Here is a 25,649-nt window from a genome sequence, read left to right on the forward strand (position 1 = left end):
TACATTTTAAAAATGAACATCCAGCCAAAAAAATATATTATAAGCGGACACACCTTTCCCCCATGATGATCCTTCCAGGAGTGAATTTCCCTTTCTCTCACTTCATGTTATCTCACCTCCATTCTTATAAATATATATTTATATTTATATACCGCTTTTCTCACCCCTAGAGGGACTTCAAAGTGGTTCACAACGTAATCAATGGCAAAATTCAATGCCTCACATATATAAACATCAAATATCAAATCAACATGGCAATAGAATAAAACCATTAAACTATTTAAAACTGTTTTAATATTTGACTACTGACTACTGTTTCTATATTTGAAAATTTAAATTGTGGACTAATGCTTTTATGTCAAGCCGCTTTGAGTCTCCTTTGGCAGAGATAAAGCAGGGTATAAATAAATGTAATAAATATAATAATAATAATAATAATAATAATAATAATAATAATAACAACAACAACAACAACAACAACAACCTCAAAATCAACATGGTCCTGTGTGATTTCAGAAGTGAACTCATAACGGCTTTGCACTCGGCACATGATCAACACTATTTAAAAGTATATTCTTGAGCTGTAAGTATATAATCTTTTTTAAAGGTTTCCACTAATCTCATATCATACCTTGCAAGACTTCTTTTAAATCAAGAAAAGTATCTTGAAAATAACTATTGCCCCCAGAAAGCAAGTCAATACTACAACAATAATATTACATTTAAATTGCTATCATTATTTAAAGCACTGTAGGGAAATATAAACTTATTAGGATGGATTTGCAATGACTGTTGAAACAAAAAGGTGAAGGAGTAAAGCACTAGTGCTTAATAACACATTCTAGCACATTTTGACTTTCTTGGCAAAAAATGTTCAACACATTTTGCAGCCCTCTAGATAAGGGGTTTTTTTGGGGGGGAGGGGGTATGCTTGGAGATCTGAAGAGGGTAGAGGGAAACCCCACAATGTACACTTGATGGGCTGTTGTGCAAGTGGATGGCTGTGTTGGATACTGTCCTTAGTCCCTTCGGTATATACCTTTTGGTATATAATAACCCAATGTCAGCCAGCTAGTTAATGCATTGCTCTACTAATAATGAAGAAATGCTCATTCACAATCCTAGTATAATTTGGTTCCCTTGGCAAAAGGTTTTGCTTGAGAATCTAGATTAGCATGGCTGCTTGCCTCAAGGCTAACTGGAAATATTCAGTGGGAAAAGTCTGCTCATGTTCAATTTTCAGAAGTGCCATCAATGATTTCGTTTTCAAACTCTTTGAATTTTAAGTATGCTATAATATATGTATATAAAATGCATGGGCATGCTTTAAATTGGGCCCATAAGTTTTAATTGCATTAATGATGATGTGGAAAACTGAAATATATTGGGCAAAAGAAAATAACTGGGACAGAATTACTATCACATTTACCAGACATTTGGAATAGTAGATGGTATAACTCCTTAAAAAGCTACCCAGTTTCATATTTCAAAAAGATTTGCCAGTTATTTACTTTCCATGAGCTCTTTTTTTCCCCTTCTAAAGGCACCTCTGATCACTAGCCCAACGTGTGGAGCTTAGTCATTAAATGGCCTATGAACACATTTGGTCCAATGTTTCCCACAACACAACACGTATATTTAAAGTTTTGCTATATCCAACAAATAAAATATATTAACTATTGAGGTTTTTGCGGAACTTTCCCTTGTCTATCCCCATTTTAATGATTTCACATGCACATATTCCATGTTGCTATTTTTAGCCAAGCTCCACGGGATTAAATTCAACAAAGTGCTAAGATGGTTCTTCAGATCCTGCCATTTGATTTTCACCTGTCTTGTAAAACAGGGTGTCAGTTCAACACTGACTGCCTTATATAAATTCCATTTCCCAAATTATATGCAAAAATCAAAAGTTACCTGGCAGTATTTCAGTTTAAGTCTGATAAATAGTAAGAGCTAAAGACCCACCAACATTTCACAGTTGAAAACCAGGACACATTTGGTCAAGCATCATCAGAGTGTGCTCAAGATGACAAACATTACTGATGAGGAAGAATACACAAGCTAAAAGAGCCCTTTGATTTTACCTTGAGCCCACAAGGAACAGGAAGATTTTCCTTCTCTTCTCCAGTAATGGGTTAATTGAATGCAAACTACTTTTGGACTTTGAATTCAATTTGCTGCAATTGAAGTATGCTGAGGATGGAGAGAGAAAGTGAGGAGAGAAGAGGAAGACCGGGACATTTTAAATTAAATTAAAATAGGATTGCCCTTGCTAAAGTGAGACAATTGGAGGGAAATCTCCCAAAATGTAGTGCTCAGCTATACACTTTTTAGAGAGTGTAATCCAAACTAAGAGCAGACTCGTTGATTGAGGATGCATGTACACGTCAACTGCCATAGCTCAATGCTGTGGAATCATGGAATTTGTAGTTTAATGAGGCATCAGCACTCTGGATAAAAACCTTGTAAAGCCACAACGCTGCATTTATTTTAAAATGTAGATACACCTTTAAAGGAACTACCAAACTATTGATTCCCAAGCTCTCACTGATTCAACAAGTCTATCTAGTTAGGACTAAACTGGGTTTAGATCAGAAACACAAAAGAGTTGTTTCCTCTAGAAAAGGAATTAGTGAGCTTCTATTGCAGTGATTCTCAACCCGTGGGTCCCCAGATGTTTTAGCCTTCAACTCCTAGAAATCCTAACAGCTGGTAAACTGGCTGGGATTTCTAGGAGTTGGCCAAAACACCTGGGGACCCATAGGTTGAGAACCACTGCTCTATTGACTTTTTTAAAAATGTGGCACTTTTTTTAAAAAGTGACCCTGAGGAACTACTACTACTCCTATTACTTATTATTATTGTTATTATTATTATTATTATTATTAAGCAATATCCAATAATGCCTTCTGCTCACTTCTTCCACTGATGTAATCTTAAAGGAGCTGAAGGTTTTTGAGCTGTTATTGCCACTTATTTGGAAACCTCCCACCCTCATACCTCAGAAAATTAATTGATTTGATTATTTTAACTTTTTTCATCTTCCTAGACTCATTGCCTTTAAAATTCACCCATCTACAAGGTGTTTTGGATAAATAATGTGCCCAGAAAAAAGTGCACATTTTGAAATGGAAATGGAAATGGCTAAAATCCACACAAGTGATCGATAAATAAGCAAAGACCTACTGTAGTCAATGGAGAAAAAGAGTATGTTAGAAAAAAAATGCATAAATAAATATGCATATTAGGAAACATGCATTTTAAATGCAAGGAAATATTCATGGGCGGAAACTCCTCACAAAACCTTTTATGCTGAAATAAAAAGGTAAGAAAGAAAATGCAGGTAGGATGCAGAGAAAACAAAATGAGAAATGTTGACATCTCTATTTCTGATTTACTATTGATGCAGCAATTGGACCTGGATAGCACACCTCCACATCATGATGTATAATTATTTTGAGTGAGTTTGGTTTAGAAGGATCCAACAGATACCTGATGATATTATTATAAATTGAGATTCTTCTGAGAGGTCATGTTACCTGTTTGGGGTGGAGATTTTATCACTTAATTACATCCCACTCCCATCAACAATATCAATCTGTTTAGATATAATGCAAAAACGTGATTTAGCAATACGTAAACAACTGAACAAGCTCTTTACCACATTTGTGGCTATATGAAGTTTTGCTTCATTTTCTTTTACTGACTGAAGTTTCATTTTATAGCCAAGCCGATTATAATCAACAATGTAATGCAACTCCTATTATTGTTGCTAATACGTGCCTTCCAAGATGACTTCTAGTGACACTAGAGACACTAGGAACCATGGCGAATCCAGCGGTGCTCGGCTGTATGTGTGGGGAACCCGTTACCCCATGCCCCGCATCACCTGACTTGCCCCTAACCCTATCCCATCACTTGGCTTCTCCTCGTTGTTGCTAATGCAATACGGCAAGTTTCCCGTTCTGCTGCAGTGGCAGCATACATCAGTTCTTCTTCAGTTTTGCTACGGAGTCTGCTGGAAGTAGCTGTACATCATGGGATGGAAGCTGGTGGGCTCTGTAGCAAAACTGAAGAGAAACCTGTATATGCCACTGAATTTTGGCCAATCTGGTGAAGTCATAAGATGAGGGTACTATGGGGTCTTCTTGGCAAGATTTGTTGAGAGTAGGCTGGTTCTTGCCTTCCTCACTCTAAGAGTGTGACTTGCCTTAAGCCACTCAGTGTGTTTCCATGCCCCGAGTCCCCTCGGGGAGATAGGGCAGAATACAAATCAAGTTTTTATGATAATGATGATGATGATGATGATGATGATGATGATGATGATGATGATGATGATGCAAGGATTTGAATCCTGGTCTCCAGAGTCAAACCACTACACCACTCAGGCTCTACTGTGACTAGTCTAGAATGAGCTCCCTCTATCAGCTCCAGTTCCTAGAACTCTGACAATTCAGCCACTTTCTTATTTCAGCACTCTGGCTTTCCAGGAGAGACCAAGAAGTATGACAGTTTTTAAAAGGTAGCTTTAGAAAAAAGTTTACAAAAGGAAACCATTGCATTAGTAGATCTAGATGTTTTCTGTGATGGAGGACTTGTTTATCTGGATGAGGTCAAAGCGGTAGTGAAAAAGAAGCAATTCAACTGAAGGAAAGAACTGACTTCCTAAAAGAATTGTTGTTAGTCTTTTGGAAGGAGTGTAAGGTCCATCTGTTCACACAGCTGAAAGAGAGAGAACATGCTGGGTCTCTTTTATATGCTATCTTGAAATGTTTGTGTCTCTGTGTATGCTTTTTTAGTGATGTAAACATTGGTAGTATTTGGGCTGTTACTTTACTGATATGACTGGTTCCAGTTTTTTTCTATACAAGCCAAACTACAGGAGAATCAAGATATGAATATTTTAAATATATTAAATATATTAAATTAAATGTATGGTTTAAACACATATTTCTTTCCCCAGTGTTGTCATTCTATCAATAGGGTATGGATTTGGGTCACACTAAAGGAGAAGGAACCAAGTGAAAAGGTCTAATATATGTGTGTGTGTGTGTGTGTGTGTGTGTGTGTTTTCTAATTCTTTAGGATTCTCCAGATAGCAAATGAAAAACTATAGGTAGCCGTACAGATGTTATTAGCCTACAGCACTAATCATGCCCTTCTAACAGTTATGATGGAAATTGCCATTCAACAGCATCTGCAGGGCCACATTTTGCCAATTGCTGTGTAAAATAAAAGCAAAACCTGGAGGAAATCTGATGTTAGATCCATGAAATCTGCATTTGGTTACAAGATTAAGATGGAAAGTGGTGGAGGGGATTCAAGCCAAGCCCAATCAAATAATGAGATGATATTTCAGGGAAGAAGAAACAAGCAAATAATTGGAAAAAAAACATTTTTCAAAATATAAAAAGCAAATGTTTGCTCACTAAGCACTCAAATTTTAAGTGAAATAATTTCTATTTTCACAGAAGTATGGGGTGGGATGAGGGGAGATTCCTTACTTGTTTGAGAGCCCTCATTGGATTACTATTTTGTTTGCCAAGCTCAAGTTTTTTTTCCCCCTCTACCACAAACCAGCTTTGTTACTCTGAAAATCTTGGGGTTTTCCCCAAGCCTGGTGATAGTTCACATGACAACAGTCATAGGCTAAAATTCAAATAATAAGGATAAAGAGTCCCTGACTGGATCTGTGTTGGAGTAAGGGTGACTTCCCTCTTTCCTTTTTTTTTTTTTTTTTTTGGTTCATTGGGATGAGGCACTCATAGCCCTTGCCTGGATTTCCTCAATGGCTTACTTGAGTTTAGGTACCAGGGGCTTAATTCCTGCCTAAAAGGAGAAAGTTCTCCCTTCCATCTAATCCCCAGCTATGCCCAACCTCAGTCTGCTACAGGGCTTCATTCTGTCTTCCTACCCACTATATTTGCTTGGTTTCAGGTTTTTGTATTTTTGTGTCACTTGAGAGATGCTAATCGTTGACTATGGGTTTCTTTTAAATTACTGCTTATCCAAACTTTGTTTAGAAGCTTAGACACTGGGATGTAATGGAGAGTTTGGGCCATTTTGAGGGGCAAATGGACCTTGAACACCAATTGGTTCCATTTTAAAGACTTAATTTAGAAGAATGTGAGGAAGGAGGTGTCAGAGTTTTATATGATTTAGTCATTTCTTATGTGAAAATGGATAAGTGTTTGTAAGAATCATGTCCTATACATGTAATCAAGACACCTGCTAAAGACTGAGTGCTATTAATAGAGACTGAGTAAATCTTGAATTAGTGAATGCGAATGCGATGGTGCTGCTGTTGGAGTGGAGCTGAAGAAAGCTAGAAGATAGCATTTTGTTTCGCCAGTTGAAAGCTGCTGATAAAAGCCAAGGACTATTATGTTTGTATATATTTTCATATAAATCTTTCTTTACTAAAAGACAGTTTGTTTTGGGGTTTTCTCCTTGGACGAAGGGTGCAACTTCCGCAGAAGGGGTTGAATGTTTGGAACCCCAATTTGATAGCTGCGACATGAGGCTTATAGGGACACCGCCAGCTGAGAAAGTGTTGAATCTGACTACAATCATGGGTGACAAAGGAACTATGCAGTCACTTATAGTCATGTATAATCTCATATCTCTTCATCTACCTCAATATCCCCTAGTCAAGGCACCGGAAGTATGGTTTGCTGACCACTAGGTAGGCTGCCTAGCGCTTGTGTCTGTTTCAAGTATTTTTTATTCTTCAGCACTATTCAACTGTAATCAATTTCTTTAAAATCATTATATTGTTGTCTTGCTTTCCTATATCCTATTTCCCTTTCCCACAAAGAGAAGCAAGGTCACTTATAGGATTTCCAAGCTCACATGGCATTAAAGACTTCTTATCATTCATCATACCACATCTTTTTGTGGCTCCTAATGAGATGCACAGGGCAGCAGGAGTTCCTGATTAAATCAGGAGAGAAAACTGGCTTGAACTCAATTATAAATATGTAATTTTTTTAAAAAAAAAAGTAGCCTGCAAAGCCAGATGTAGATGACAGTAATTCGTGCTTTAAGAAATGGGTTCCTACACTTGGCAGATGAACAGTCCTGCATTTCATCGCTATGAGGGATGGAAACTCTACAGCAAAATCTCCATTACTCATTCTCTCTGTGCTAAACGCTAAAATATCCAAGGTAAGCCTATAAAGGGGAAAGCTATATATATATTATAATAAACCTGGCAACTAGAGTATGCTGTGCATTTAAGATGAACATTTCTTCTCCGTAGTGTCTAAGGAAGGGGGAGAGAAAAGGAGAGAACATATTCCTCACATTTCAATATTAGAAAGAACAAAAAACTAGAAATTGATAAAAATAGGGGATGAAGAAGTTTTGATTTTTTACACATTCATATATATTTAAACCTACATTCTTTCCATTGAATGTATAAATTCTTTTTTTTTAAAAAAAAACCTAAAAAGAATTCTCATAAATGTACAGTGGTCAAGTTCAATTTTCCCCGTATAGAAAGAATGGTGTTGCATCTGCCTGTCTTAAAACTGTTAATTAGGGGAATGTTAGAAAAAAGAGATGGAAATTACAATTCAACACCAGAAGATTGAATTCCATCATAATGTGCATGGTTAATGCACAAGGGTTCATAATTATAAAATAGATATTTAAGAACTCAGATCATGAATAGTAGTTATGTGCATTTGGGGTAAACCTTGATCTGTTTCATGTCCTGACTTTCAGTGGGGCCTCCAATCCATTTCTACTGAACCTCCCAAAATTGGGAGAGCAGATATTTGTTTTTGATTTTCGGTGCTGAAAGATCAGTTTTATTTTGGCTCATTATTGAGGGAGGGGGGGCTTCCCACCCAGGCTCCCCTTCCCAGTGAACACTTTGGATGGGGTTTGCCTCACCTTCATCTGGGGAGTTGAATGGCTCCTTGCTGGGGCTGAAGACCCATTGTGTTTGCTGCCAGTGGCCTTGGTCCACAATCCAAAGCATAGGCCCAAAGTGCCGGGCCTCCAAAGCCCTGCACCTGAGCGCAGCACTGCTTACTCAGTGCTCGGGTGCAGGGCCTTGCAGGCCTGGGCCCGTAGACCCAAAGCTCCTGGGCCTGCAAGGCCCTGCACCTGAATAGTGACAAATAGTGACAACTTAATTTTTTCAGCCATTTCAAATAAGTTTAATTCAGATACCACTGTCAAAACATTTTCTAATTCTGAGAGAATTCTGAACATCTTTCTGTAAAATACACAACATTCTGAATTTAGAACCCTTTTTCATTAAGCAGAACAGGGTCAAAGGCAGGCTTAAATTATTGTAGACCATAGATCTCAACACTACTTTCCCTGTAAACTACGCATCTATGTTCCAAGTAAATAAATGATCAAATTAATGAACATCTTTATCTGATCTCGGCTACAAGGTCATTTTTTTGCTATTCACAGAGCATAGCAGTAAGTTACTACATGTGCTGAATTACAAATTTGTGGCATGCTTTTTCTTTTCTTCCCATTGCCTCAGTATTGTTGTTACACAATCTCCTGACCCAGCCTGGACAACAAGACTGTCAATGTCCACATGCTTATTATACTGTTCTGCCCCCATGCTATCCTAACTACTTGGAAGGTGAACTGGCTGTGTAGGGAACAGATTGCAGACTAGATAGTTGAATTAAACAAGAATTTATTAACTAACAAGAATTTTAGACTTTATCTCCTGCTGTGTCTCACTACAAAATCTTTATGAGGAGAGGTAATGTCTTTGAGAAATTCTGGCCGAACTGAGGCTCTTGAATCTTTATGACTTCTTATTCTCTCTTTCTTGTATGGTGTTCAGCTTTCTCTAAGATGGTCTTGATATTTAACTCTGACTGGAGTTGATTACAGCTCCGACTGGACTTGAATACAAGTCATACTGGACGTGCTATGTGTAGATCTTCCAGCCTTCATCTTTCTTCACCTTCCAGTCATGAAAAAGCTGACTTTTCCAAGAACCGGAATTGCCTTGCCGGAGGCTCCGGCCCTAAAGGGATTCTTAAAGGGGCAGGGCGATGGAGCCTTCAAATGCAAAGAGGCTGTCTAGACTGACCTCCCAGAAACTGTTCATAAAATATTAATCCCTCTAACCAAAAAGTGCTTAACTAGGGGTAAACAGTGAGGGTCTTCATGGGGCATACAGTTGTATACAGTTGAGGGTCCCATATATGTCAGTTTAACTTTTATGGATTTGATTATTCATGAGTTTGATTAATATGTTCACTTTAGGAATCTCTGCATTCTCTAGGGCAGGGGTCCTCAAACTTTTTAAGCCGAGGGCCGGTCCACAATCCTTCAGACTGTTGAGGGGCCGGATTATCATTTGAAAAAGAAATAAAAACAAATTCCGATGCACACTACACATGTCTTATTTGTAGTGCAAAAACAACAACAAGAACAATGAAAGAACAATACAATATTTAAAAATAAAAACAATTTTAACCACATACATTGATCAGGATTTCAATGGGAAGTGTGCTCCTGCTTCTGGCCAATGAGATAGTCAAGTTAATTAGGGTTGTTGTTGTTGTTGTTGTTGTTGTTGTTGTTGTGTGCCTTCAAGTCATTTCAGACTTTGGGTGAGCCTAAGTCTAAAATTTATTTATTTATTTATTATTTACTACATTTATTTACTACATTTGTATCACACTCTTCTGACCCCAAAGGGGACTCAGAGTGGCTTACAAATTATATGTACATACAAAATATTATATTATTAGCATAGCACAATATTAGCATTATATATTACTATATTGAACTATACCACAATACTGTAATATTATTAGTAATATTATATGTAATATAGAATATATAATTAATATTATTATATGGTATTACTATTAGTGTTATATTGTATTACATTATAATATTATTATCAATATTATATGTATATACAATATATTATATTATAAAACTGAGGGCGGGGGCCAGGTAAATGACCTCGGAGGGCCGCATCCGGCCCCCGGGCCTTAGTTTGGGGACCCCTGCTCTAGGGTGACCTATGCTCAAGCTCTGCTGGATGTTAATTATAGTGTCATGCTGGAGGTCCTATAGATTCTTAGAGAGAATACTCCATAGAAATCTCTAGGTTCTCCAGCATGATTCTGTAGTCACCATGGATATTTTATAGCATAAAAACCAACATTCCTACATCACAATGGCTACAGAATTTTTTTTTCTGCAGATACCACTTGCCAAACATCCAAAAATAAGGGATCTGGATCTGGGTGTTTAAGAAAAAAACTGTATATAGAAATGGAAGAAAAAAGAGGGGAACTTCCCTTGAGTGTGATTCTACATGAACAACAAATAGAATAATCCTGAGAGAATTTTCATTTAGCTTCTCATTGACTAGGCTATTGTGTATTTGCATATGTGCTCCAGTTACCTGCTCTTACTTGAACAAATCTTCAGATACTCTTATGTAGAACATAGTTGCAAATGTAGTACTCTGATATCCTCCCAAAAGAATTACATCATGATAAATGAAATAATTTGGAAGGATATCCAGTGGGAACAGAATGCATGTAAGTAGTATAATGAGATCAAAAGGAGAGCTAACACTATAAAACTAATGTGAAAAATTTCTCTGATCAGAAATGACAGAGCAACCACAAAGTAAGATTTTTGAAAAACTTTGACTATACATAGTAATTTTAAAGTCAGCTCAGTCAACTGTCAATTGTCCTGAACCAACTAATATATTGCTGAGTTACAGGAATACACTGAAATAGTTTTATCAAGAGCAAGATGATCAAACACCTGAATCTTCAGACAAAGGACTCCCACCTTTTTTCTGATTTGGAGAATATAATTTAAAGGATGAAAGAGGTGTGAAGCCTGAATGTTTTAAACACCTTCCTTACCCACCATTTTTGCAAACCATCCAGTAACATTCTTTTCAGCCAACCAAGTTCTAGACAAGGAGGGACTAAGAAGGCAGGGAGGATTTATTCCCCAACACCAGTCTCACTTATACAAGTACTGTATATACTCAGGTATAAACCGACCCTAATATAAGCTGAGGCACCTAATTTTACCACAAAAAACTAGGGAAACCTATTGACTCGAGTATAAGCCGAGGGTGGAAAATGTAGCATCTACTGCTAAATTTCAAAATGAAAATAGATCCCAATGAAATTATAATAAGGCATCAGTAGGTTAAAGGTTTTTGAATATTTACCGTATTTCAAAAACAAACAAACAGTAAACTAGCTCTGTAAGTGGAAAAGTAGGGTCAACAAAACAATATGGTATTAACAATAACTTAGTAATAATAAAAAAAAACTTCATTTATACCCTGCCCTATCTCCCCATGGGGACCCAGGCCAGCTTCCAGAATAGTAACAGGCAAACATTCAATGCCTACATAAACAATGCAGAGCTAGATATAGATCTAGAATTATATACTGTATTATAATTTCAAATATGCATTTTCCCCTGAAACGTTTGCAAATCCTCTCTCTAGATATGTGCATTTCCCTCCTGCAGTATTTGCAAGCCCGATATATTTATGTTTATATCTATCTAGAAATCTCTGTATGTGTGTGTGTGCACGTCCGCTCATTTCCCTTGCAATATTTGCAAGCCCTATATATCTATATTCATATATATCTATCTAGACATCTCTCTATATATATATTGATAATTATATCTGTATAGGATTTGCAAAGACTTGCAAACATGTGAGATGAAAATTCATATATGAAATAATGTATACACATAGATACAGATTTACAGGTACATGGAAATCTCTAGATATCAATATCTATATAGGTTTTGCAAAGACTTGCAAACATATGAGGGGGAAATTCATATATAAAATTAATGTATATAGATAGATAGAAATATAAAGGTACATAGGGATTGCAAAGGTTTGCAGAGGGAAAAGCCTATATATGTGATGAGTCATGGGCCATGTAGTCCCATTCATGGCACTGTAGTCCCAGATGAAGAGGAGAACTTGGGTTTTTCACCGTCTCAGTCAGAATTGGAACCTTCCCAGCCAGATTTGGGAACCTTGCACCTGCAAGAGATTTGTCTTCCAGAAGTCTGTCAAACAAGCCCTGAGCCTAAATCTCCTGTGTTTTCTCGCCACGAGTTTTGTAAACAACAGAGAGGAGTTCAAGCGGCCTCTCGCAGGAGTGCTAGGATAGCTGCTAAGAATTTAGCTGATTAAGCCTGTTTTCCATGAGAAACTTTAAGGAGTCATGCATCTGGACTCAGAGATTAGCTTTCGTTTCTGGTTCCCCAGTGAACTGTTCTTTGGTGGGAAAACTAGACCCTATTTAGGTGTTTTACCCACAAAGGGATCTTGCGGAGTCAATTCGTCAGCTACTGGAGTAAGTTGTGTGTGGACAGCGTGCTCCGTTTCCAAGCCTCGTTCCTGTTTCAAGCCTTGTTCCTGATTCCAAGCCTTCGCTCCCGTTTCCAGCCTTGTTTACCTCCACGGACCTTGCCTTGTTTCCAGGACTCAGCCTTGCTTTGTTTTCCGGATTTTGCCAAGTAATTCCACGGATCTTGTTCTCGCTCCTCGTTCCTTGTTGCCTTGTATCAAGCCTTGTTTCAAGTTATTTCCTAGCCTTGCTCAAGTTCATGGACTAAAGGACCTTGTCATCTCCCCTCACTTTGCCTGGCAAAGTGAGTGTTTCGGTTATTGGATTACAACTTTGGACCTTAATATTTCATATTGGACATTGTTTTCTTGGACTAATTTTGACCTTTCCTGAAAGGTCTACTTCTGGACTATTTCATACACTTGCTTTTATTAACTTTATATATTTCCTTAATAAAGATATTAGATAGATTCTGGCCTCTGTGTATGGTTATTGGTGCTCTGCAGCCTGGGTCGTGACAATATATCTGTAGCAGATATTAACAAATAATTGTTATTTGGCTTATATTCGGATATATACGGTATCTTCTGGTTTGGGCATCATTGGTGCAAGCCTTCATTGAAAGACAGAAGTCTAATACTGCAAGCATTTTGAGAGCTGGCAGCCTCAAAACCAAAATGATAAGAAATTATTTAAGTTAAACCCTACATTGCACTGAAGCCTGTAATACTCCTGATGACCTCACAAGAGTGCCATCACACAGCAAAACCTTTTCAACAATCCCAATCTAAAAATGTTGTCAACATCAGAGGGGATTTCTCAGATGTAATCCCATACTTGTTGGTATCAAGAATCATTCTTGACACCACAACTAATGGATATGTTCCACATTGACATGCATTTATGGACAAAATAATACATGCCAGTGGTATCCCAGTCCTTAGTCCTTAATTATGGTTGTCTACGAATCTTTCTTCTCTTGGGATCATATATTAGATCTGAGAAAAGACACAGCACCTGAATCAAGCCTATTTCAATTAACACCTGACCAACAAAGGGGTCTGACTTCAAATGGGGTAGTCAGGTAGCAAAACACAGAAATTTGTTTTCTTAATTCTCAACATCAATCGAACTTTGTCAATATCCTACATCATCATTAGGTAGGACTCTCATAATTAGTAGCGATTGTTTTTGTCTTTCCAGCACTCTCTGGAAAGAAAATTTAAAATGAAAATGTGTACAGTATGCATAAATATGGACAATAAATACATTATGTGAAAACAACTTGATAAGAAGCAAAATCTACCTGGAAGAAATGAGCTGACAGTATATTTGTTAGAAATGACATTATTACACTCTAGAAGTATTTTGCATATGGTTATAAAAATGGATGTCAGAGACAACATATTTATAACTGATGAACTTACCAAGGCAATTTCATTTTAAAGACCAAGTATATTTCAAAGTGATAGCCATGGCATAAAAATAAACTGCAAGTGTTGCAAGGATTCATTTTCATTTCACTGTGTCCCACTGTTAATGTTTCCCTCCTTCTAAAAATGTAGCAGAAGATGTCAAAGAAAGAAGGACAAAGTGTGGCTTTGCTTGCAAAAGCTTTCTCAAGAGTTTTAGTTTTTTTACATATGAAATCAATTTGCATCTCCAATAATATCCTTCAAATTAGATGACACTGTGTAGTTAGCAGGTAATTTACTTTACAGCCAAAGCAATTTGATAGTTATTCTGATTTGTGTTTTTCATTTTGTTTCTTAATGAAAAAAAATTAATGAGCAATGTTACTGGAAGTACAACTCCAACCACTGACTGGAATTATTAAGCATGTTTTCAATATACTGTACATTATGTTGACTGCACCATCAGAGCCCGAACTTTTGCAATGCAAACCAGTCAATTAACCTGATGTGTGATTTGTAGCAAGGGCTTCTGGCACTTACCTTTACATTGATTTGTGTTTTTGTCTAGAATTGCTTTCGTTGATACAATTTTTCCATATCTGAAAAACATAAGCAAAAAAAGAAAAAAAAAGATATGTGTGTCTGTATACAGTTTCTCATTTCATTTTGCTTTCACACCTTGTTCAATTGGCAAGTATCCCTAAGACCCACAATGCAACTTCAGTATACTTGAAAAATGCAACCTAAACAATACTGAATGCATCTATACGTTAATGTTCCACATGCTGTCTCTGCATTTCTAGTCTGACCTTCAAAAGCTTTTGCTTCAGTTTTGAAGGTGGCTTGTTTCTATAATCAGTTTCACGGAGACCAAGTTTCAGTTTTTTAAGGGTGTGAAAACAAACCAACATTTTCCTCATGAAGGTTTGTTGATTAAATCAAATTAAAGTTGTATTTTCCATATAAATAAATAACTAGAAGGAATGATTTCTATGGTGTGCTTGGAAGTTAGACAAACGTTGAACTGAAATCAGTTGATTTAGAGAGATTGAATGGAATTTCAAATTATAATGCAGCACCACCAAAAAGGATGAAATCTGAACCTAAGTTTCATTGGTAATTAGGATTCACTGAGATACAGCATACATGGGAAACCAGGAACACTTCTTACCAAGATCTTTATAAAAGGAAAATTCCAGGATTTGAAAAGGATAGAGAGAGGGCAGGGGTAGTTTTTTTCAGTCCCAATAACATCCCAGATGTAATTTTCTTCCATGGGAGACAAGACTGGACCTTTCTTTAATCTCTTTCCACTAGAACGTAAAGCTTGTATTTATTTGAAGAGCCTTTTGGCAACTCAGTGGTTATTAAGAAAAGCCACTTGAATGGGGTATATGCATTCATTAGTGTCACCATGTTTTAAAATTATTCTGAACGATTTAAAACTTAATATTTCATTATGGTAGCCTTATTTAATTGGGCTTTTTTAGTTTTTATTATCAAGTTTGAATTCTAAAACATTTTAAAATTTATGCTGTGAGGAGAACAGGATAACACAACAGGAGAAAAAAAACACACACACATTTTCCAGCTCAAATCACACTAGATACTTGTATTTAGTTGAGTGTTTTAGCTTGTAAATTCCACTTCTTAGTAGAAAGTATACCGAAGTTCTATGCCATGAGAGCATTTAAATGCTGTTTGCTAATTCCGACACCAAACTCTCAAAGAAGAATGTTAGCATAAGTGTTCTTGGACCTCAATGAAGTTTTTCCTAATTTGTTTTAAAAAAGTAATAGGGAGAGGGCAGAGAAAAGGATTCTCTGTGTGATGGTTCAAACATTCACAATAACGGGGGGAAACTGAAGAGGGAAACATGTGTAATGGGAATACAGAAGTTGGGGATCAAAAGGTACGATTCCCTTTGCTAGAGAGACAGTCCTCCATGCTTCTCAAGGTCCATGCAATAAGGTCCTTTGGTGGATCCGCAGAACATAGAGAAATGAAGCACTGCTTGCTTGACCATAAAATGTGGGAAGTCTAAATTCCTGTCTCTATATATTTCATATCAATCATCCCTCCACTCCTATTCTATTACATATTCTGTGACATGAGCATTAACTGAAAATAAAGGAATACTAAAGCTTAAGTTTTTGTTTTCTTTTGCATGATAAGTCTCCCTAGTGCCTGGACTTACTAAATGATACATATATATTGCATAGAAACACCTCTATGGCATATATTTTCATACAATTTTCAAACAAATTGTCAAGGATGGGGTGGTAAGTGAAATATTTCACTCTTCCCCTTTAAAGACTCCCTTTCCTCTAAATTTTAACCATTGTACATCTCCACTTCAATTTTTGTTCATTTATTAACTACAAACACCCATATGTTGCATGTCATTTTCATAATACTTGTCCACAATACGCCCTATGCCCAAATATGTTATTTTCTTGGGAAGAGGGCTTCTCCTGAGCAAAATACCATGCATATATTAGTATGACAGTTACCAGTCTGGCTTTGCATCACTGCAAATTTAATCCAGTTGCTCTAGGAAATAAGGAACAATTTGTAAAAGGAAAGTAACTCAGCCTTCTAAAACTGTTCTTTTGTTTTGAGATTTGTGGATTCAATTTGGGCACAAGGGACTAATATACCTCAAAATATAATCAAATTGTTACAAACAGGTGGGGAAATCATATGCATTTTTTCAAATGACATAAAGGCTGAACTTTCAACTTAAGATATGAACTCAGGTTGAATTACAGAGATGCCAAATGAAAGTCTATAATCCCAAAACACAAAAGGCCCACTCTCAAAAACTGGCTATGTGGTACTGAGGTACAAAGAAGAGTTATATGAAGTATTTAGTTGGAATTCCATCCCCGTATTGTATTGCTGAAAATGGCACTGTGGAAATAACTACAATATGACAAACTATGTCTTTTAAAAAAAAAAAGATACAGATCAATAATATTTAGAAAAACACATGCAACACTAGTTCTGATTCCACTTTAAAACAGCAACATGAAACCAAATAATGCTGAGACACCTCTAAAAGCCTTTCAAAAGAACCAAGTTTCACTTGACATTGAAAAAGCAGGAAATAGCTCTGATGTAGGTCCATTCCCACATCTGAATGTCGCCATTACATTTTTAACTTCTAGAATGGAAGGTATATATACAGGAGTATACTAGAGCTGTTGTAAGAATCGATTCTTAAAATTCTTCTCCCTACTTATGAACTGGAAATATGGGGGACACTGAATCCTCTATAGTTGTCATTCCACGAACAAGTCAGAGTCTGAAATCGGAATTACTGATGATTTACCATTCTATTTCTATTTGGGAGGAACAAGGGGGAGGGATTGTATTACAGCAGAGTCTCACTTATCCAACATAAATGGGCCAGCAGAACGTTGGATAAGTTAATATGTTGGATAATAAGGAGAGATTAAGAAAAAGCCTATTAAACATCAAAATAGGTTATGAGTTTACAAATTAAGTACCAAAACATCATGTTATACAACAAATTTGACAAAAGTAGTTCATTACACATTAATGCTATGTAGTAATTACTGTATTTATGAATTTAGCACCAAAATATCACAATGCATTGAAAACATTGACTACAAAAATGTGTTAGATAATCCAGAATGTTGGATAAGTGAGTGTTGGATAAGTGGGACTCTACTGTATATGCAAGTTGAGTTACTGGCACCCACACATTGGTGGAATGAGGGAATCTAACTTCTGGACCATGGACTGCCAGTGCTACAGATAACAGTGTGTTCCAAAATTGTGTTGTTTTTCATCTCCTCCTACATACATCATACGTGAAAAAAATTTTATGAGATTTAATTTCAAAGCTCTTAAAAGGACCCAAACAGGACTGAGTGTTCTATTCTGTTTGATTTGATGTTGCATCAGTTAGCACTAGTAGTTCATCTTTTTTCATGGCTAAATATCTATAAGCAAACTGGTTCAAATGACACAAACCAGATGTGTATATGCTAAATATTATTCAGCAAAATGTCCACAAAAATAAGCAGCTAATCAGTAAATTGATCTTCCCATAAGCTCTGCTACTCGCCAGAACTAATTGCAGAAATACATTTTGTAATCATAAAGCATTCAAGGAAAAAATTGAGATATTCTATCCATGGGAATGTAACATTCAAGCAAGCTTTCTATCAATTGTGGGTTAATGCTCTTTGTTCCTTACTCTGGGTTCATGAGAACTAGTTGAATCAGTGAAATTGTTCAAATATGCCATAGGAATTGGTCTCTGTGTTGCTCTCCACATACAAAGAAGTGACCATCAACGGTGTGTCTGAAGAATGTAAAATTTACCTTATCCTCCTGCTAAGAACCTCTTCCATGAGTGCAGGTTCACCATACAGTTCTGAACACTGAAAAATACTCATTCTGAATCATCTAAAGAACCTTTAACGCATGAGAATACATGACAAGAGTAATGGAAATGTCCAAGAATGAAGTCATGAACAATGTGATGAGGGCTTCCACATACCTTTGCTCTACCCATATAATCGAGTCCCCTCGGGGAGAAGGGTAGGGTAGAAATATCAGAAATAAATAAATAAATAAATTGTCAACTTTTTCTTACACCTGGCCTTTTTGGTTCATTGAACATTAATACAGCCCCTACATTCTGGTTTTAATGCGGCACGTCTATTTTGTGTGTATCCTATTCTCATTTCAAATTCTAATTCTGCCATGAGCTTTAGAGAACATTTTGCCCAAAGTTTTTATTTGAGCTATTTTAACCATGACCTCTAGTATCACCTCCTGAAGGCTTTGCAAAGAGCATTAGGGAAAATGGAATGTACTTTTGAACAAAAGGAGAACAGCAATGTGCTAAAGAAGTATTCCAAGAAAAGATTTTCATCATATAAGCTTTAGTTGTAACTGCTCTGCACTTTTTTGTACCTGCAGAATACTTAAAATGTCATTACAGCAAAATAATTAGAATTAATTTAGACAACTTTTTTTCCAAAAACAAAAAATGACTGCTAAGTGAAGTAATCAGAGCATGAACTTATTGATCATAAAATTAGATTTTGTCATACAGCAATAACTTCCTCCTCCCCCCACCCCCACCCCCCTGGTTGTGTATGGTACTGTGACTTCTCTTTAAGGGTACTGAACCTGCTCATTATTATAGGTAATAGAATTTTGATTTTGTGCACACTGAAGTGCCACACATACATTACACAAAGGAAATTTGCATCTAGGTAAATGAAGAGCTGACCTGCTAATTTGTGCACGTCTTCAGTTCTATAACAGAAATAAATAATGCCCAAGGAAGTACAATAAACAGCAAAAGGAATCATATCTCTTTGATCTAGAGCTAGGTTGGGCAACTGTCAGAATTTTTTGTGGGGGAAGTAACAATGGAGTTATCAGAAGTACAATGCAATACTCTCAAAATTGCATAAAATTTCATCTTTTTTCCTTTTAAACATTTGTCTTAAAAAAAACATGCTGCTATTTATCTTCATAGCCTCCACTTGTTCCTTTCAAAATTAGTTCTGGTCATTTTTATAGAACCATCTATAATTTAATAGTTTTAATTTTGTACTATGAATTCTCTGTTTATGCTGGGCCTGGTCCCCATGTAAACCGCCCTGAGTCCCTTCGAGGAGATGGAGGCGGGTTATAAGAATAAAGTTATTATTATTATCTTACTTAGAAGAACATTCATCTGAGTGCTCATATTTGCATACACATGAATATAGAAATGCAACCGTAATATTGTAACGGGAGGGTAAACATTACTTACGTTGTCTATTGGCAATACGCTAGCTATTTCTCCAGTGAATATAAAGGAAAACTTAGGAATTTTAAAACTTAGGATCAAAAGAATAATCTTTACTTTTATCAGAGTTAATTAATTGTGCATGGATTACTGAAATAATATTCTTCTGCCAATGAACTTTGATTGATTTCTCTCTCTCTCTCTCTCTCTCTCTCTCTCTCTCTCTATATATATATATATATATATATATATATATATATATATATATTCTGTCAACCTAGCAGTTTGAAAACATGCAAATGTGAGTAGATCAATGGGTATATTTCCATTTTTTCATAGAAAAGGGGGAAATGGAACAGTTGGGTAAAAAGGATAAAAGGAAGGGTAGGGGTAATGGAATTATTGTTAATAGGTTAACTCTTCACAGTGGAAGAGGGAGGGAGTTGAGGGGAAGGAGACTTTGTATCAAGCGTCTCCCCTCACTGTGACACCATCAAGCTGTACCCATTTACTGATGTGGATTTCAATGTTCTCTTTCTCTCTATCTAAATAGGGACCAGAACTTGGCTGGTATTTTGAATTCTTTCATATGCCATGCATTATTCCAATTGGAGGAGTCTTGCAATTCAGCCCAATCACTCAGCGTTTTCAATATTTCAAATACCAAGTAGATTAAATGGCTGAGTATTCATGAACTAGTCAAGAGATTGGTCTTTCCTTTCAGTGAGATATTCTTAAAGCTAAGATACACAAATCAGTTAACAGGGGAACCTGAGAGATTGAGCTCTCCTGGGAAAAACGGAAAGATACTGGTCTGAATGAAGTTATATAACTCATTTATGGGTGTCACTCCTTGCTACTCGTTGATTTACATATTCATGCTCACAGTCATTACTTAAGCCTACAATCATGCATTGAATTTAGCCCTTTCGAATCTCATCAATTTCAGTTGGCTTTAACTAATCTCTCTGTGTCCAGGACTGAAACTTAGGACTGCATTCAACAGACTATTTCAAAGTGGGAACAATATCCAAAACAATGCCAAGATTTCTTTGGGAATATGCCTGCTAGCTCTCAGATCTCAACTGAGATATAAAATACATAGCTTTAGGAAAGTTAAGTTCATACTGTGGCTTTGTTTTCCAAACATCTGTTGTCTTCTTCACTAGTATTTGTGCATAGTGATGGCTAAGGGTTCCCAAGTCAGTGGGATAGTAAATCCACTCAAGGTTTTAGATGGAACTTTGAGAGACTCATTTAAGATGCTGGATTTTTTTTTTTTTGAGGATTGATTTCGGGATCTTGGATATTTCCTTGGAAGGTCAGAGTAAAACCACCATGTTGATGTGAGGGTCCTTTACATCCCTGTTTGTGCAAGCAACATAAAACAAAGAACAGCATCATCAAAGCTGGTCTTTTCGCAACCTGACTACAAGAGGACAGAGGAAGGAGACCATTTGGCGGGATAGGCTGATTTATGACAGGGTCTGGTCTTCAAACGTGGGAAAGGGCCAAAGGAAAGGGAGGTGTGGATGGAGAAGGAGGAGGGGGGAGGCAACAACCCCATATACTGAAGGGAAAAGCGGAAGAGGGTCAGTAAAAGCTTTTGCAGTCATCTTGGCAAGGCGGATTCAATAAAGTTTTCCATTGCGACCAGCGGTGTGAGCCTATTTCTTGGGTCCTACACCTTCCAGGAACGGACATTAAGCTTTTACTCCCCCTTTTTTTTTTCGGCTCATCCCGTGAGGAAAGGTCTCTCCGGTGAGAGCATGAACCCTGATGGAGGAGAAACCATGAAGGAATTCCTCTTCCTGGAAGAAGAACAGGCGAACCCTCGAGGTGCCGAGGAGTTGAGAGAGGAATGGAACCCATCGCCCGCGTTGAGCGAAGGGGGGACAGACCCCTCGGACCCGTCGTGGAAGCCGCTGACCTCCACCCAGTTACCCACAGGCAGGGGAGTGACGGTGAGACGGAAGATCCAGATGGGAGGCGATTGGCAGCGAGACGGAGAGGGAGCCCCGGAGATGAGAAGGATGGAGAGGAGATTAGATGCGATGGAGAAAATGTTTGAAACTTTCTCTCGACAGATGGATCTGATGCAGCGGCAGGTAAATGAGTCCTGGAGGGCGACAGTCGAGCAACGGGAGCAGAGGAGAGGGCTGCCCGGGAGAGGCACTGAACCCCGTCCCTTTGCCGGGGAGGGTCCACAGGACTATGAGGATGAGATGCCGCAGCAGGGGGCATCAGTTTTCCCCACGGGCCTGTCGGGAAGGAGCCAAATGCCTGGGAAGGGAGAATTTCGGGTGAAGTTCAACGGGGACCCCAAACAGCTGTCTTATTTCATTACAAACGTAAGACACTTCATGGAGGATTTTGGGGACCAATTCCCTTCAGAAAGCGCAAAAATCCACACGGTGGGGGCAAACTTGAAAGAAGCAGCTGCAGACTGGCTAATGCAGATGTATGATACTGGTGCCCGGGAGCTAGCCTGCCTGGAGGATTTCCTAAGAGCCCTCCGTGAGAGATTCGAAGACCCTTTGGCAGAGGAGAGGGCGAAGGCCCAACTCAAAAGGATATACCAGGGAGGAAGGACGGTGTCAGAATATGCCCTGGAATTTAAAGCCACAGCGGGGAAGATTAGGGACTGGTCCGACACCACCAAACTGGAATATTTCAGGGCTGGTTTACGCTCTGAGGTGCTCGAGTGGGCTTTACACAGAGGAAATCCAAGAGACTTGGAGGACTGGATTTTGCTAGCGGGGCGCGTGGAGGTGGACCAACAGCAAATCTCTCGTCGTCCAAGGGAGAGCAACAGAATCAAACCCCCGACAGCAGCAACACGGCGCTTCTCCCCTCGTCGCGGAAGGTCGACCAGCAGGGAGAGGAGAGCAGGGAGGGGGGCCTGCTTCGCTTGTGGCCGCGAGGGACATCGAGCGGCAGAGTGTCCGAAAGGGACAGGCGTGGAGGCAAAAGGAGAGAGGCTTCACAGCCAGAAGCTGCCCCACCAGAACTCCAAACTAGCAAAAGGGAAAGCTGCCATGGCAACGGAAACGGCTTTAGCCCCAGGGCAGCTTCAGGCAGAAGAGATGGAGGAAGCGGAGGACCTGGAGTTACCGGGAAACGACCGGGATCTGTTTTGAATGCCCGGAAACAGATCGAACCACCAGAGGGCGACGGGGGTGAGTTGAGAAGAGTAAATTGTGACATTGTGAGAGTCAGAGTGAGGCTGTTGAACCCAGAGACAGGGATTCAGGTAGAGGCAGATGCTATGTTGGACTGTGGGTGCACGAGATGCCTAATTACTCCCGAACTAGCAAACAGGTTGAGGGTGGAGCCAAACCCACTAAAGACACCAGTAGTCTTCGCACAATTGGATGGAACCCCGGCATACGGAGTCCCAGTAACAGAAAAAACAGGGTTTTTAAGAATGACTATGGGTTCTCATGCTGAGACATTGCAATTTGTGATTTCAACAATGGCACATCAGCCAGTCATTTTGGGCGTTCCTTGGCTGAGATGGCAAAACCCTCAGATTGACTGGAAAAGGGAGACATTTACTTTCTGGGATGGAAATTGCAATTTTGAGAGTACCCCGAAAGACATAGAGGTACTGGAGCCAGAGGGGGCGATAGCAGCCACGTCACAGGGGGTACCATTGGAAAGCGTTCCCAGAGTCTACCATGAATTCATAGAGGTGTTCAGTGAGAAGGAGTGTGACCAGTTGCCCCCTCATAGGAAGACGGACTGTGCAATTGAAATAGACCCCAATGCCAAACTACCTAAGCCAAAACTCTATGCAATGTTGGAACCAGAGAAAAGGGCACTCAGAGAATTTATTGACAAGAATATAGAGAGAGGCTTCATCGAGCCATCTCAGTCCCCCATGGCAGCGCCAGTATTTTTCAGGCCAAAAGCAGACGGCCTAAGATTGGTCGTGGATTATAGAGGTCTTAACGCAATATCCACCACAAACCAATACCCGCTTCCCCTAATGTCAGAGATGTTGGCGCAATTGGGCGAGGCACGCATCTTTACCAAACTGGACTTGCGGGAGGCTTTTTATAGGATTTGAATCAAAGATGAAGACTGTTGGAAAACGGCTTTTAATTGTCACCTTGGGCAGTACCATTTTAAAGTTTTACCTTTTGGCTTGTGCGGAGGTCCAAAGGTGTTCATGCAGTTCATAAAAGAGACCTTTCGTGACATGCTATATAAGGGGGTTATTATATATCTCGATGACATTCTTTTGTACAGTAAATCACTGTCTGAACACATTAGGCTGACTCGAGAAGTCTTGCGGAGATTAAAGGAGAATCAGCTTTATGCTAAACTCTCCAAGTGTGAATTCCACAAAACGGAGTTAGACTACTTGGGGTTCCGCATTTCCACAAAAGGCATAGCTATGGACCCCGCCAAGGTGCAGGATGTATTGGCGTGGGAGCCTCCAAGGACTCGAAGACAGCTGCAGGGATTCCTAGGCTTTGCAAATTTCTATAGACAGTTCATCAAAGACTTTGCCAAGCTGTCTCTGCCTTTGACAGAATTACTAAAGACTAAGGGAGTGGGGGAGACTCGTAAGACTAAGACGCCGGGTGCGAAGCTGAACTGGACGCCTGAGTGCCAAGAGGCGTTTGAGGAATTAAAAAGGAGGTTCACAAGTCAACCCATATTAGTTCATGCCCAACGGGACAAACCTTTCGTGGTTCATTGTGATGCATCAGAGGCGGCCTATGGAGCAATACTGTTGCAGGCCGATGATGAGGGTGCTCTAAGACCGTGTGCTTATTTATCAAGAAAGTTCACGGCAACGGAACGGAATTGGCGGGTGTGGGAGAAGGAGGCCTTCGCAGTGAAGGCTGCCCTATCCCATTGGAGGCATTTCTTGGAGGGAACCGAGGCCCAATTTGAGGTATGGACTGATCACAAGAATCTGCAAACTTTACGTACCCCTCAAAGGCTGAATGCAAAACAACTGCGATGAGCACAGTTCTTTAACCGTTTCAATTTTAAGCTGAAGTTCTTTCCGGGGACCCAGAACAGGATGGCAGATGCCCTATCTCGAATGCCCGATGCAAACTATTCGGCCCTGGGGGAAGTCGGAACTGTGTTCACGAAAGAACAACTGGGTTTGATGGTGCAGACAAGGGCCACAGCGAAGGAAAAGCCCCCACCTAGTGGTCAACCACACGAACTGTCCCAGGAATTGAGGCTAGCTGCAGATGCAGACCCCTGGCTCCAGTCTCATAGGGCTGAACTGTCTCAAACAGGGGGATTGTGGACTCATGGTTCCAAATACTATGTACCGGAGGAACTTCGGGGGAGGGTGCTGGCCCAAGCACACGACTCCAAGCTCGCTGGTCATTTTGGGTTTACAAAAACTCTGAAACTGTTGAATAGACAATTCTGGTGGCCAACCATACGCAAGGATGTAAAGGGTTATTTGCAGGAATGCCCAGTGTGCGCTATGGCAAAACAAAAGGTGGGCAGACCGGAAGGATTGTTGCAATCAGTAGCAGACCCCTCGAGACCGTGGACGGATATAGCTATGGACTTTGTGGTAGACCTGCCCAACAGCAACGGTTTCAACACAATCTGGACTATAATTGACCTGTTCTCCAAACAAGCTCACTTCGTGGCCCTTAAGAGACTTCCAACGGCACCCGAGTTGGCCAAATTGTTTCTGCAACACGTGTTCCGCCTGCACGGGTGTCCCAAGCGGATCATAAGTGACAGGGGCTCTCAGTTCACATCGAGGTTTTGGAAGTCTTTCCTGGGTATTTTAGGAACTGAAAGGGCCCTGAGCACAGCCTTCCATCCAGAAACAGACGGAGCCACCGAACGGGTTCAGAAGACCCTTCAGCAGTTCCTCCGTTGCTACAGCACGTACCAGCAAGATCAATGGTCCTCGATGCTACCACTTGCCGAATATTGCATTAACAATTCGGATCACGCGTCCACTGGGGTCTCTCCGTTTAAAGTTGTGAACGGCAGAGATTTTCCGCCATTCCCCGCACTGCAAAAGGAGTTGCCTTCTGACGAGAAGCCAGGGAATTGGGGCGAGAAGATCGCTGCCGCTTGGCCTTCGGTTCA

At 39.2% G+C, this 25,649-nt stretch overlaps 1 protein-coding gene across 7 annotated transcripts in view; it reads right to left on the reverse strand.

Moving 5' to 3' along the window:
* rbms3 (RNA binding motif single stranded interacting protein 3) overlaps window positions 1-25,649 on the reverse strand; it is a 958,643-nt gene that overhangs the window by 374,636 nt on the left and 558,358 nt on the right. For all 7 annotated transcript variants that reach the window (XM_062958203.1, XM_062958201.1, XM_062958202.1 and 4 more), the window contains one exon: window positions 14,318-14,376. In XM_062958203.1, coding sequence (XP_062814273.1) covers window positions 14,318-14,376 — 59 coding nt within the window. The remainder of the gene's footprint in view (window positions 1-14,317; window positions 14,377-25,649) is intronic.

Source organism: Anolis carolinensis, chromosome 6 (assembly GCF_035594765.1).
Source record: "Anolis carolinensis isolate JA03-04 chromosome 6, rAnoCar3.1.pri, whole genome shotgun sequence".
NCBI classification, from domain to species: Eukaryota; Metazoa; Chordata; class Lepidosauria; order Squamata; family Dactyloidae; genus Anolis; species Anolis carolinensis.